This window comes from Chlamydomonas reinhardtii, chromosome 13 (assembly GCF_000002595.2).
Source record: "Chlamydomonas reinhardtii strain CC-503 cw92 mt+ chromosome 13, whole genome shotgun sequence".
In the NCBI taxonomy this organism is placed as follows: Eukaryota; Viridiplantae; Chlorophyta; class Chlorophyceae; order Chlamydomonadales; family Chlamydomonadaceae; genus Chlamydomonas; species Chlamydomonas reinhardtii.
The window spans coordinates 4,293,115-4,306,158 of NC_057016.1; the positions used below are offsets into that span (position 1 = coordinate 4,293,115).

The window sequence follows — 13,044 nt, forward strand, 5'->3', positions numbered from 1 at the left end:
TAGAGGATCCCCTCACCGATGCCAGTCAGGAGGCGGCCCCTAGCCCGTCACGTGCTGCAGGTGCCCCGCAACTTGCCAGCCTCCTCGCCCAGTTCAGTCTGGTGGACCCTTGGGCGAGCAAGCGTGGCGGCGCCAAGGGCTACACGCATCCGTCAGCGCCACATCTGGCCCGTTTAGTTTTCTGCTTGTGTCTCCTCTGCCGGTTCTCCTGGGGTGTTGCTTAAGCAACCGACTTGTGGGGGTGGGGTGGGTTTGGGCGGGGCGAGTGCGTAGCGCTGGTGTTTCCTTTTCTGGCGCGCGGTGGTGGTGGTTCTTGCGGTTAGGCTGTGGTGTAGGCTGGTGCTTGGGTTAGGTCTGGCGGTGTTTTTGTGCAACCCCTCCCGGGGGGCGGGGGGGCCAGCCTTCTGCTCTGTCTGCCGGGTCGGGGTGGGGTGGGGTGGGATGGATGGGGGTGGTGGGTGGCGGTTTTCGAGGTGTTTGTTTTCTGTTTTTCTTCTCTTTTCTTCTCTTCTTGCCCTGTCAGGGTTCTGGTCTCGGGGACCAGGCTGCTTTCCGGCAGTAGGGGGGCAGCGCGTCTGCCCCTGTTCAACCTTGTAAGGATGATTCCTCAAAACAAAATCCGGCCACACCCAAGCCGGCCACTCCCGCACGCCTGGATCGGTGGTATGTCAGTGCCACCGTGGCGCCGTGGGTGGTGGATGTCGCTCGCACGTATGGGGCACCTGGGGACCACAACGGTGTGCTGCTCACCCTGGCCTTGCCCGACCTGCCACATGCGCACCGGGAGCAGGGCGCTTCCCCACATACCTGCTGTTTCACCCCTCGCTGCGTTTGGAGCTCGAGCAGCGCTTGGAGGCGCACGTTGCCGCAAATCCTGTGGCCAGTACAGGTGACGGCGCTTTTTTTTTTTTGAGGAATCATCCTTACAAGGTTGAACAGGGGCAGACGCGCTGCCCCCCTGCTGCCTGAAAACAGCCTGGGACGCTTGCACGCAATGGGAGGCGGACAAGTTCTTCTTGCGGGAGGCCGCCACCAGCATCCACCGTCGGCATGCACGCCAGACCCGGGATGGGCTGCATGGCGTGGTGCTGGCCGCAGACGCGGCCGCTGCCCTGGCCGACCGGCCGGGTGCCAGCGCCGCGCAGCGTCAGGCTGCGGCCATGGCCAACTTGGCGGTGCGGGAGGAGCGGGCAGCTGCCGCAGCGGCCAGCCACAATGCCCGCGCTGCACTGATGGAGGAGCATGGGGAGCGGGGCACTCGCTGGTTCCATCGGCAGGCTGACGAGCCAGCAGCCGGCGCGCAGGAGCCCATCACGCACTTGAAGGTGCCGGGGCAACCGGCGCCTGTGGCGCTCACGGGGCCGGGCACGCGCAACACTGTCTCCGCCGCCGCCGCAGCCATGTACAGCAGCACCAGCCCCACCGGCCTGTTCCGCGTGCAGCCGGTCTGTACGGCGTCGCAGCAACAGCTTCTGGCGGCCATTGACCGCAAGGTTCCGGCGGATCTGCACGCCGCCGCAGAGGGGTCCGGTGACGGCGCCCTCAGTGATGCCGAGCTGATGGCAGCGCTGGCTGGCTCCGCCAATGGTAAAGCGCCTGGGTCGGATGGGGTCCCGTACGAGGTGTACAAGGTTTTCTGGGCGCTGCTGGGTCCGCGCTTGTGTGCTGCTGCTGCCGCTGCCTTTGCTGCCGCTGCAGACGCCCACGATGGCGGTGAAATGGCGGCGGCGCTGCCCGCCTCCTGGCGGGAGGGCATCATCACGCTCATCTACAAGGGCAAAAGCCTGGACCGCGCCGAGCTGGCGTCCTACCGGCCCATCACGCTGCTCAACTGCGACTTCAAGATGGTGTCCAAGGCCGTCAGCGCCCGCCTGCAGCCCGCCCTGGATGCAGTTGTGGATGAGCTGCAGACCGCGTTCATCACCGGCCGCTGGATTGGAGACAACGCGCTGTACCTCCAAGGCCTGATCGACCAGGCTGCTTTCTGGCAGCAGGGGGGCAGCGCGTCTGCCCCTGTTCAACCTTGTAAGGATGATTCCTCAAAAAAAAAAAAAAAGAATGGATGCGCCTGGACGTGGGCGCGGACGGCACGCCACGGCAGGGTGGTGCGCTGTACTTCTTGGACATCGAAAAGGCGTATGACCGGGTGCACCGGCAGTGGCTGTATGCGTCCACAGAGGGACTGGGGTTTGGGCCGCGCATGCTGCGCTGGATCCGCCTGCTCACTGCCAAAGGCTCTGCCCGCGTGTGTGTGCTCTCTGACGCCTTCCCAGTGCTGAACGGCTTGCCGCAGGGCAGCACCGCCTCACCACCCCTGTGGGTCATCCAGATGCAGCCACTGACATCCTTTCTGCGGCGGCAGGTGGAGCAAGGGGCACTGCGCACGCCCCTGTTACCCAGCGGCGAGCAGGCGCCGCCTGCTGCCCACCACGCTGACGACACGACCCTCACGGCGCGCGACCCGGCGGTGGACGGGCCGGTCCTGATGGCGGCAGTACAGCTGTTCTGCCGCGCGTCCAACGCCCGTGTCCATCCGGACAAGAGCAAGGCCATGGGCCTTGGCAGGTTTGCGCACCTGACGGGCCCTTGCCCACACACGGGGGTGCCGTTTACCACTGGCGCCGTGACGCACCTGGGTGTGCCCCTGTCGTGGGACTCTGATGCGGCTGCAGCTTTTTTTGAGGAATCATCCTTACAAGGTTGAACTGTACATCCGGCGGGCTCGCGGCATGGCGTTTGTGGCGCGTCTGTGGGCTGCCCTGTCTCTGACTCTCGTTGGCCGTGTGCACATTGCAAAGCAGGTGCTGGTGGCAAAGCTGGCCTACCACTTCAGCTTCCTCAACCCGTCGCCTGCGCAGCTGAAGGAACTCACCGACCTGGTGGACCACTTTGCTGCGCGCTCCATGCACGCTGAGGACGCCAGCCTGGTGTCGCATGGGAACCCGCTCCTGCTGCCCAAGCGGGAAACGGCCTGTCTGCCGTACAAGGATGGGGGTGTCAACCACGTCGACCTGCCTGCGTTCCTGTCTGCCCTGCAAGCTAAGACTTTCGCCCTCCTTGCCCAGCCAGGCCGGCAACCCTGGAAGACGCTCACCCGGGCGCTGCTTACCCATGTGCGCCCGGACTCCGCCACCACGTGGGCGTGGGTGTACAGCGACGCGCCAGCGCCAGCGGGGCTGCCTGCCCGGCTGGTGGCCGCAGTCGGCCACGTGCGGAGCGCGGGCGTGGAACAGCATCCACCGCAGCCAGCCACTCAGCCGCCAGCGGCGCCGCCACAGTGGCTAGTTAGCCTGGACCAGCTGTGGGTGGCTCACGCTGCGGGGGCTGTGTCCTACGTCCACTACACGGGGCGGCTCTTGGAGCCTGGACCTGGCGTGCTGCCCCCGGCGGTGGATGGGGCGTGGCAGCCTGCCTGTGTGCTGCAGCATCGCAAGCCGCGGCACCTGTGGACCTTTGAAGAGCGGCCGGCGTACGATGCAGCATCACCAGGGGACCGGGCGGGGGCGTGGCCTCGGGCGCCGTACTTCCTGGCGCCGGAGGCTGGGGTGGTGGTGCACCCGGAGCACTGCCGGATTGCGGGTGTCAGCTTGGCGGACTACACGGTGCGGGACGTGCGGCGGGCCATCACCGCGGCTAACCCGGCCGCACCTCCGGCTCCGGCCCGCCCCGCAGCCATGCTGTGCCCAGCGCCAGCACAGCAGGCGGGGGGTTCGGGGACACAGCCGGCGGCACAGTCGCGGCTGGCGGAGCGGGAGGCGGAGTGGCAGCGTGCAGCGGCGCAGCTGACAACCACGGCGGCGCAGCACTTCCACAATAACCCGGTGGCTCTGGACCCCTGGCTCCACCCCTGGCTCCACCGGGCGTCCTCGTTTTTCGTCAGTCCACTTTGCAGCTGTAGCGCGACACTCCCTCTCCAGCGCCCTTCAGCCTATGCCGGCTTGTGCTTTGGAACTCGACACTGCTATGGAATAGGATTCTGGCGGTTCAGGAGCGTCGCCGTGGAGTTGGCGACATTTCGCTTGTCGGCATTTTAACATCTCGGCGAGCACCACACTTCACCAGCTTGGAGCAGGCGGCGTATCAACCTTTGTGGTTGGTCATTTGCATCCGCGCGTGCAGCAGGGTGCTTTGGGTGTGGCGGTCGGGGGAGCCCTGCAGCACTTGGCTGTTTTTTTGGGGTGTGGCTCGTCTTCGTGCCCTTGTTGCCTGGCGCCCGGCTGCCTGGCGCCCGCCCTGCTTTGATGCCCTGTGAGTGCTGATCTTGGGTAGCTATGCAGTTGCTGGGTGATCCTGGTCGGTTCCGCCTGGTGTCTCAGCGCAGCCAAGACACCAGGGGCCAACACCAGCCATGCAGCACACACACACACGGCGCGGCCGCAGCAGCACATGCCGTGCCGTGGGGGGGGCCTGCGTTTGGGCATCACCGCCCACTGCCAGACTTGGCAGCGGACCGCACCCCTGCAGGTGGGGGCAGCACTGCCAGCCCATTCTTCAGCCCCGGGCTGCAGCTCCACCTTGCCCTGTCCACGCATAGCCTGGCGCACGGCGTGCAGGACCTGACGACGCAGCCTCAGGGCCCCAGCCTGCCTACCTACCCAGTCCTTCTGGTGGGCGCCACCACGGGGCTCCCAGAGGGCGAGCAGCTGTCCTCAGCCGGCGTCCGGGAGGTGACCAGTGCTGCCCTGTCAGTGCTGGACACCATGTGCAGGCAGGGCAACCAGCCGCAGCTCTTGCAGGGCCACTCTCTGCACAGCACAGGCCGCCCCTCCCGCACGTTTGCGGGGCTGGCCTTCAGCCGGCGCGCGACCAGCGCCAGCAAAGCAGCCTTCACAGCGGAGCTCATGCGCAAGTCGCCGCTGGCGGTACCGCTCCAGCGCGGTCAGGCTGTCCTCACGGTTCACGTGCCAGTGGACACCCGGCCCATCATTCCGGGCACCTACACCGTCACGGTCAAGATGGTAGGGGGCCCTGTGTGGGGGGCTTTCCGCGGTCGCACCGATTTGGTGCTGCAGGCGGGCGGCTATCCCACCACCTCGGACCCCTCTAAGCTGGCGTGTGCTTATGTGGTCTCAGAGCAGTGCGCCAAATCGGTGGGCCCCAAGGGGGAGCCCCAGGCCCCCGCAGGCCAGGGCATCACCAACCACATCTTTGCCTGTGTGCGGGGCCCCATCTGGGACCCGCAGCTCTCTCACCTGCACTGTGCCAAGTTTGAGATGCCCGGTGAGGAGCCCATGCAGGTGGAGGTCCGTGGCGCCCCCCAGGCGGCTGGGACAGCCACGACAGCTGCGGCAGGCAGCCCTGCTCCGGCTGCAGCCGGGGTCGCTGACCTGGGAGGCAACACCTTGGGTGGGGTGAGGCCCGCGGCTGCCATGGCGACCGCAGCGGACATCGTTGACCACGTAGGGGACGTGCAGATGCAGGAGGCGGCGGGTTTGGGTGACGTGGCGGCTGCAGCTGGTGGCGCCAGTGGGCCACTCAGCGGGGCCCCGCCCCTGCTGCCAGTTCTGGTGGCGGGGGGAAGCAACCGTGCTGCTGCGGCTGCCCTGCGGGCCGTGCTGCAGCAGCAGCCCTCTTCGCAGCAGCGGGTGGCAGTGGGAGGGCTTAGCGGGGTCCAGCCGGCGGCAGGCGTGGGGGGGCCGCCGGCGGCCAGGCCTCGCCCTGCCGGTGCTGGGCCGGCTGGCGTGCAGCAGCAGCACAGTGGCGCTCCCGCGCCACGGCCGCCCTTGGATCCGCGGGCCGCCGCCGGGCAGGATCAGGAGCAGTCCGCTGTGATGCGGCGGTACTTGGCCGAGCTGGCGGACCTCAATCTCCAGCAGAAACGGCGGTTACAGCAGCAGCAGCAGCAGGAACTGCAGCGCCAGGGGCAGTCGCCCAGGCCCCGGACCGGCTCCCAGGATGTGGTCCTGGCCACGCGGGGGGGGCAGGACGGGGCGGGCGGTGGCCCTGGCGCGGCGGCGTCACGGCGTGGGCAATGTATTGACATAGTTGACCACGTGGGGGACGTGCAGATGCAGGAGGCGGCGGGTGTGGGTGACGCAGCGGCTGCCGCTGGTGGCGCCCGCGGACCACCCGCCGTGGCCTCGCCCTCGCTGCCAGCTCTGGTGGCGGGGGGAAGCACCCGTGCTGCTGCGGATCCCCTGAGGGCCGAGCGGCAGCAGCAGCCCTCTTCACAGCAGCGGGTGGCAGCGGGAGGGCTTAGCGGGGGGCAGCCGTCGGCAGGCGTAGGGGGGCCGCCGGCGGCCAGGCGTCGCACTGCCGATGCTGGGCCGGCTGGCGTGCAGCAGCAGCCCAGTGGGGCTCCCGCGGCACAGCCGCCCTTTGATCAGCGGGCAGCCGCCAGGCAGGATAAGCAGCTGGCAGCTGCGATGCAGCGGTACTTGGCCTACATGGCGGACCTCCATCTCCAGCAGCAACGGCGGGTACAGCAACAGCAGCAGCAGGAGCAGCAGCGCCAGGTGCAGCCGCCCAGGCCCCGGACCGGCTCCCGCTTTGGGGTCCTGGCCACGCTGGGGGGACAGGACGGGGCGGGCGATGGCACGGCCACGGCGGCGTCCGGGCGTGGGCGACGGGTGCAACCAGCCGCGCACGCACCGCCGCCGCCGCCGCAGCAACAGCCCAGCTCCAAAGGGCGCTGTGGCCCCGCCCAGCTTCCGCAGCAGAGGGCAGGGTGCTTGGGCGGTGGGCTGCCTCCCCCGCAGGACGGTGATAGCGCGCCGCCGCACGTGCCCACTGGGCGGCCGGCCGGGGGACAGCAGGCTGGTGGGGGCAGCGGGTCGGGGCGCCAGGGTGGAGGAGCGGGGCGGGCAGTGCCCCAGGCGCCGCCCCAGGCGGGGCCGCCACTGCAGACGTCACAACCGGCGGGTGGTGGTAAGGACAGGGGCAGGGGCCTGGGCGCGCCGGCTGGGGTTTCGGCCGACACGGCTGGGCGCGCTGGTGGGGGTGCGGGCAGTGAGGCGGAGTACGGGGCCGTTTGCCTGACCCGGGACACGTGTGTTGCCATCGGCTCTGACCTCGTGACGCACCAGAACCGCTGCGCAGATGTGCAGGGGTATGAGTGGACGCAGCTTGGCCGCGATGCGCTTGGTGGCCGCCTCCTCGCCTACCTCCGTGACCAGGGCGCCACCGTACCGGACTGGGCCGTCTGCCGCGTGCCGGCCGGCCGTACCGCCGTCCTGGCACAGCTGCACGACGAGTTCACTGGCTGGTGGCGCCTATACTCAGCCCAGCCTGCAGACACGCCCCTGCCTTCCGACGTGACGGAGCGGCTGGATGACGCCGCGCAGCAGGTGCAGACGGCCTACATGGACTACGTGCTCCTAGACGCCCGCACCCTGCGGTCCGCTAAGCGTGGGCCGGCGGACCCCGGCGGGGCCAGCGGGCCCAGCCGCCGGCAACGCCAGCACCGCAGCCGCAGTACCTCCAGCCTCATGAGCCTGGGCAGCGCTCCATTGCGCCCTGGCGGCGCCAGCTCAGGCGCCGCTAGCATGAGCACCAGCAGCGGCGGCGCGCCCCCCAGCCAGGGTGGCGGCCGCCGCGGCAAACGCCACAGCAGCAACAGCAACCGCAACCGCCACGGCGCTGCCGTGGCCGGCGGGGGCTCATAATGCGGCCACCAGTGGGAGCGGCGAACCTTCGGCTGCTGACAGTGAATGTCAACGGCCTGGGCTCGCCGTTGAAGGCGCGGGCGCTGGTCTCGCACCTGCAGCAAGTTGGGGCGGATGTGGCGATGGTGCAGGAGACCCACGCTACTGACACGACGGCGCTGGAGTCTTGCCTTCGTGCCGCGCAGGGGGCGTGCCTTCCGTGGCGCCACTGCCTTGCTGCCAGCCCGGCAGCGTCGCCCCACTCCTGTGGGGCGGCTATCCTGGCGCGGAGTCGGCTGTCCCTTCCAGGCTGCGTACTGCAGCCGCCGTCAACGGATGCGGCGGGCCGTGTGGTATGTTGGGATTGGGACGTGGGTCACTTGCGCCTGCGCTTCGTGTGTGTGTATGCGCCCACGGCCGTGGCGGACAAGCCTGCTTTCTTTGCCGGGCTGCATCCCCACCTGGCCACGGACAGGGTGCTTGTTGTCGGTGGGGACTGGAACTGTGTCACCGATGCCAGTCAGGAGGCGGCCCCTAGCCCGTCACGTGCTGCAGGTGCCCCGCAACTTGCCAGCCTCCTCGCCCAGTTCAGTCTGGTGGACCCTTGGGCGAGCAAGCGTGGCGGCGCTAAGGGCTACACGCATCCGGCCACGCCCAAGCCGGCCACTCCCGCACGCCTGGATCGGTGGTATGTCAGTGCCACCGCGGCGCCGTGGGTGGTGGATGTCGCTCGCACGTATGGGGCGCCTGGGGACCACAACGGTGTGCTGCTCACCCTGTCCTTGCCCGACCTGCCACATGCGCACCGGGAGCAGTGGCGCTTCCCCACATACCTGCTGTTTCACCCCTCGCTGCGTTTGGAGCTCGAGCAGCGCTTGGAGGCGCACGTTGCCGCAAATCCCGTGGCCAGTACAGGTGACGGCGCTTGCACGCAATGGGAGGCGGACAAGTTCTTCTTGCGGGAGGCCGCCACCAGCATCCACCGTCGGCATGCACGCCAGACCCGGGATGGGCTGCATGGCGTGGTGCTGGCCGCAGACGCGGCCGCTGCCCTGGCCGACCGGCCGGGTGCCAGCGCCGCACAGCGTCAGGCTGCGGCCATGGCCAACTTGGCGGTGCGGGAGGAGCGCGCAGCTGCCGCAGCGGCCAGTCACAATGCCCGCGCTGCACTGATGGAGGAGCATGGGGAGCGGGGCACTCGCTGGTTCCATCGGCAGGCTGACGAGCCAGCAGCCGGCGCGCAGGAGCCCATCACACACTTAAAGGTGCCGGGGCAACCGGCGCCTGTGGCGCTCACGGGGCCGGGCACGCGCAACACTGTCTCCGCAGCCGCCGCAGCCATGTACAGCAGCACCAGCCCCACCGGCCTGTTCCGCGTGCAGCCGGTCTGTACGGCGTCGCAGCAACAGCTTCTGGCGGCCATTGACCGCAAGGTTCCAGCGGATCTGCAGGCCGCCGCAGAGGGGTCCGGTGACGGCGCCCTCAGTGATGCCGAGCTGATGGCAGCGCTGGCTGGCTCCGCCAATGGTAAAGCGCCTGGGTCGGACGGGGTCCCGTACGAGGTGTACAAGGTTTTCTGGGCGCTGCTGGGTCCGCGCTTGTGTGCTGCTGCTGCCGCTGCCTTTGCTGCCGCTGCAGACGCCCACGATGGCGGTGAAATGGCGGCGGCGCTGCCCGCCTCCTGGCGGGAGGGCATCATCACGCTCATCTACAAGGGCAAAAGCCTGGACCGCGCCGAGCTGGCGTCCTACCGGCCCATCACGCTGCTCAACTGCGACTTCAAGATGGTGTCCAAGGCCGTCAGCGCCCGCCTGCAGCCCGCCCTGGATGCAGTTGTGGATGAGCTGCAGACCGCGTTCATCACCGGCCGCTGGATTGGAGACAACGCGCTGTACCTCCAAGGCCTGATCGAATGGATGCGCCTGGACGTGGGCGCGGACGGCACGCCACGGCAGGGTGGTGCGCTGTACTTCTTGGACATTGAAAAGGCGTATGACCGGGTGCACCGGCAGTGGCTGTATGCGTCCGCAGAGGGACTGGGGTTTGGGCCGCGCATGCTGCGCTGGATCCGCCTGCTCACTGCCAACGGCTCTGCCCGCGTGTGTGTGAACGGGATGCTCTCTGACGCCTTCCCAGTGCTGAACGGCTTGCCGCAGGGCAGCACCGCCTCACCACCCCTGTGGGTCATCCAGATGCAGCCACTGACGTCCTTTCTGCGGCGGCAGGTGGAGCAAGGGGCACTGCGCACGCCCCTGTTACCCAGCGGCGAGCAGGCGCCACCTGCTGCCCACCACGCTGACGACACGACCCTCACGGCGCGCGACCCGGCGGTGGACGGGCCGGTCCTGATGGCGGCAGTACAGCTGTTCTGCCGCGCGTCCAACGCCCGTGTCCATCCGGACAAGAGCAAGGCCATGGGCCTTGGCAGGTTTGCGCACCTGACGGGCCCTTGCCCACACACGGGGGTGCCGTTTACCACTGGCGCCGTGACGCACCTGGGTGTGCCTCTGTCGTGGGACTCTGATGCGGCTGCAGCTGACCTGTTCACCCGGCGGGCTCGCGGCATGGCGTTTGTGGCGCGTCTGTGGGCTGCCCTGTCTCTGACCCTGATTGGCCGTGTGCACATTGCGAAGCAGGTGCTGGCGGCGAAGCTGGCCTACCACTTCAGCTTCCTCAACCCATCGCCTGCGCAGCTGAAGGAACTCACCGACCTGGTGGACCACTTTGCTGCGCGCTCCGTGCACGCTGAGGATGCCAGCCTGGTATCGCACGGGAACCCGCTCCTGCTGCCAAAGCGGGAGACGGCCTGTCTGCCGTACAAGGATGGGGGTGTCAACCATGTCGACCTGCCTGCGTTCCTGTCTGCCCTGCAAGCTAAGACTTTCGCCCTGCTTGCCCAGCCAGGCCGGCAACCCTGGAAGACGCTCACCCGGGCGCTGCTTACTCATGTGCGCCCGGACCCTGCCACCACGTGGGCGTGGGTGTACAGCGACGCGCCGGTGCCAGCGGGGCTGCCTGCCCGGCTGGCGGCCGCGGTCGGCCACGTGCGGAGCGCGGGCGTGGAACAGCATCCGCCGCAGCCAGCCACTCAGCCGCCAGCGGCGCCGCCACAGTGGCGGGTTAGCCTGGACCAGCTGTGGGTGGCTAACGCTGCGGGGGCTGTGTCCTACGTCCACTACACGGGGCGGCTCTTGGAGCCTGGGCCTGGCGTGCTGCCCCCGGCAGTGGATGGGGCGTGGCAGCCTGCCTGTGTGCTGCAGCACCGCAAGCCGCGGCACCTGTGGACCTTTGAAGAGCGGGCGGCGTACGATGCAGCATCACCAGGGGAACGGGCAGGGGCGTGGCCTCGGGCGCCGTACTTCCTGGCGCCGGAGGCTGGGGTGGTGGTGCACCCGGAGCACTGCCGGATTGCGGGTGTCAGCTTGGCGGACTACACGGTGCGGGACGTGCGGCGGGCCATCACCGCGGCCAACCCGGCCGCCCCTCTGGCTCCGGCCCGCCCCGCAGCCATGCCGTGCCCGGCGCCAGCACAGCAGGCGGGGGGTTCGGGGACCCAGCCGGCGGCACAGTCGCGGCTGGCGGAGCGGGAGGCGGAGTGGCAGCGTGCAGCGGCGCAGCTGACCACCACGGCGGCGCAGCACTTCCACAATAACCCGGTGGCTCTGGACCCCTGGCTCCACCGCACCTCCGCGGCAGCCGGGCAGCAGAACACGCCGGCGAGAGAACTGCAGTCGTATGCGTCCCCGTCCCAGCAGTCGGGTGAGGGGCCACGGCGTTCCGCGCGGCTGCAGGAGCAGGCGGCGGGCGGGGCGGGGCCTAGCACGGGGCCTGCCACGGCGGCGGCGGCAGCAGCGGCGGCGGTGGAGGGCGACCCTCGCATGCCGCCCCCGGATGCGTCCCTTCTGCGGGGTACATGGCGGAGGCTGTGGGACAGCCACGCCAGTCGGGGGGCAAAGGTGCTGGTGTACAGGCTGCAACATGCTTACCTGCCTTGCGGGCTGTACAGGGCGGGCAAGGGAATTCGTCCACGGGTGACCACGGGGTGCGGGGGATTGGGGGCGCACTGTCCTCACCCCGCCTGCGGGCCACCTGGCCCGCGGGCGTGGGCCAGCCTGACGCACATCTTCCTGGAGTGTCCAGCTTATGCGCAGGCGAGGACGTGGCTGCAGCAGCTGTGGGCCTGCGTTGCGCCCCAAGCAGCGGCGCCGCCAGTGACGGACGCGGGCTTCATGCTGGGGGACCGCATGGGTATGTGGGCCTCAGGCCCGCGGGGGGCGGGCGCGCTGCTGTGGAGCACTTTGCGGGCCACCTTCTTGTACGCCGTCTGGTGTGCGTACTGGTCCCGCGAGCCTGCTAAGCAGACGTCGGAGCATGTGGTTCGGGAGGTGGTCAGCGAGCTGCGCAGGGTGATGCAGCTGCGTTTCACTGCCGCCACGCTAACCCCTGAAACCCTGTCGGCTCTGCCCACACAGCTTCTCACCGCACAGCTCAAGGCGGCTAAGCTGGAGCACTTTGTGGCCATCTGGTCGGCGGGTGGCGCGCTTTGTGAAGTGGAGGAGGTTCAGGGTGGGTCACCGAAGTTGAACTTGCGGCTGACGCTTGCATCACCTGTGCAGGCCCCCTAGGTTTCCTTTTGGGCGGCGTTTCTTTCCAGGCGCTGGCCTGGCGTATTATCGTCATCAGCTTATCTGGCGCCCATGTGTTTTAGCTCTGGCTGGCGTCGCAGCGCCTGGGCGGCTGTGGGCCTTCCTGCACAGCGCGTCTTGCAGCGGGCTGGAGCCCGCTTAGTCAGCGCCACATCTGGCCCGTTTAGTTTTCTGCTTGTGTCTCCTCTGCCGGCTCTCCTGGGGTGTTGCTTAAGCAACCGACTTGTGGTGGTGGGGTGGGTTTGGGCGGGGCGAGTGCGTAGCGCTGGTGTTTCCTTTTCTGGTGCGCGGTGGTGGTGGTTCTTGCGGTTAGGCTGTGGTGTAGGTTGGTGCTTGGGTTAGGTCTGGCGGTGTTTTTGTGCAACCCCTCCCGGGGGGCGGGGGGGCCAGCCTCCTGCTTTGTCTGCCGGGTCGGGGTGGGGTTGGGTTGGGATGGGTGGGGGTGGTTGTTGGCGGTTTTCGAGGTGTTTGCTTTCTGTTTTTCTTCTCTTTTCTTCTCTTCTTGCCCTGTCAGGGTTCTGGTCTCGGGGACCAGGCTGTCTTCAGGCAGCAGGGGGGCAGCGCGTCTGCCCCTGTTCAACCTTGTAAGGATGATTCCTCAAAAAAAAAGGGGCCGCGGCGTTCCGCGCGGCTGCAGGAGCAGGCGGCGGGCGGGGCGGGACCTAGCACGGGGCCTGCCACGGCGGCGGCGGCAGCAGCGGCGGCGGTGGAGGGCGACCCTCGCATGCCGCCCCCGGATGCGTCCCTTCTGCGGGGTACGTGGCGGAGGCTGTGGGACAGTCACGCTAGTCGGGGGGCAAAGGTGCTGGTGTACC

General features: G+C 68.6%; 1 protein-coding gene across 1 annotated transcript; it reads left to right on the forward strand.

The window, feature by feature from the left end:
• The first annotated feature begins 840 nt into the window (after window positions 1–840).
• Window positions 841–12,829, forward strand: CHLRE_13g601519v5 (uncharacterized protein). Its single transcript, XM_043069797.1, has 7 exons — window positions 841–2,025; window positions 2,274–2,527; window positions 2,802–3,879; window positions 4,438–7,590; window positions 8,139–11,299; window positions 12,056–12,149; window positions 12,292–12,829. The coding sequence occupies exons 1-7, from the start codon at window positions 1,161–1,163 to the stop codon at window positions 12,369–12,371; spliced, it is 8,685 nt and encodes a 2,894-aa protein (XP_042917772.1). The 5' UTR covers window positions 841–1,160; the 3' UTR covers window positions 12,372–12,829.
• Window positions 12,830–13,044: the final 215 nt, after the last annotated feature.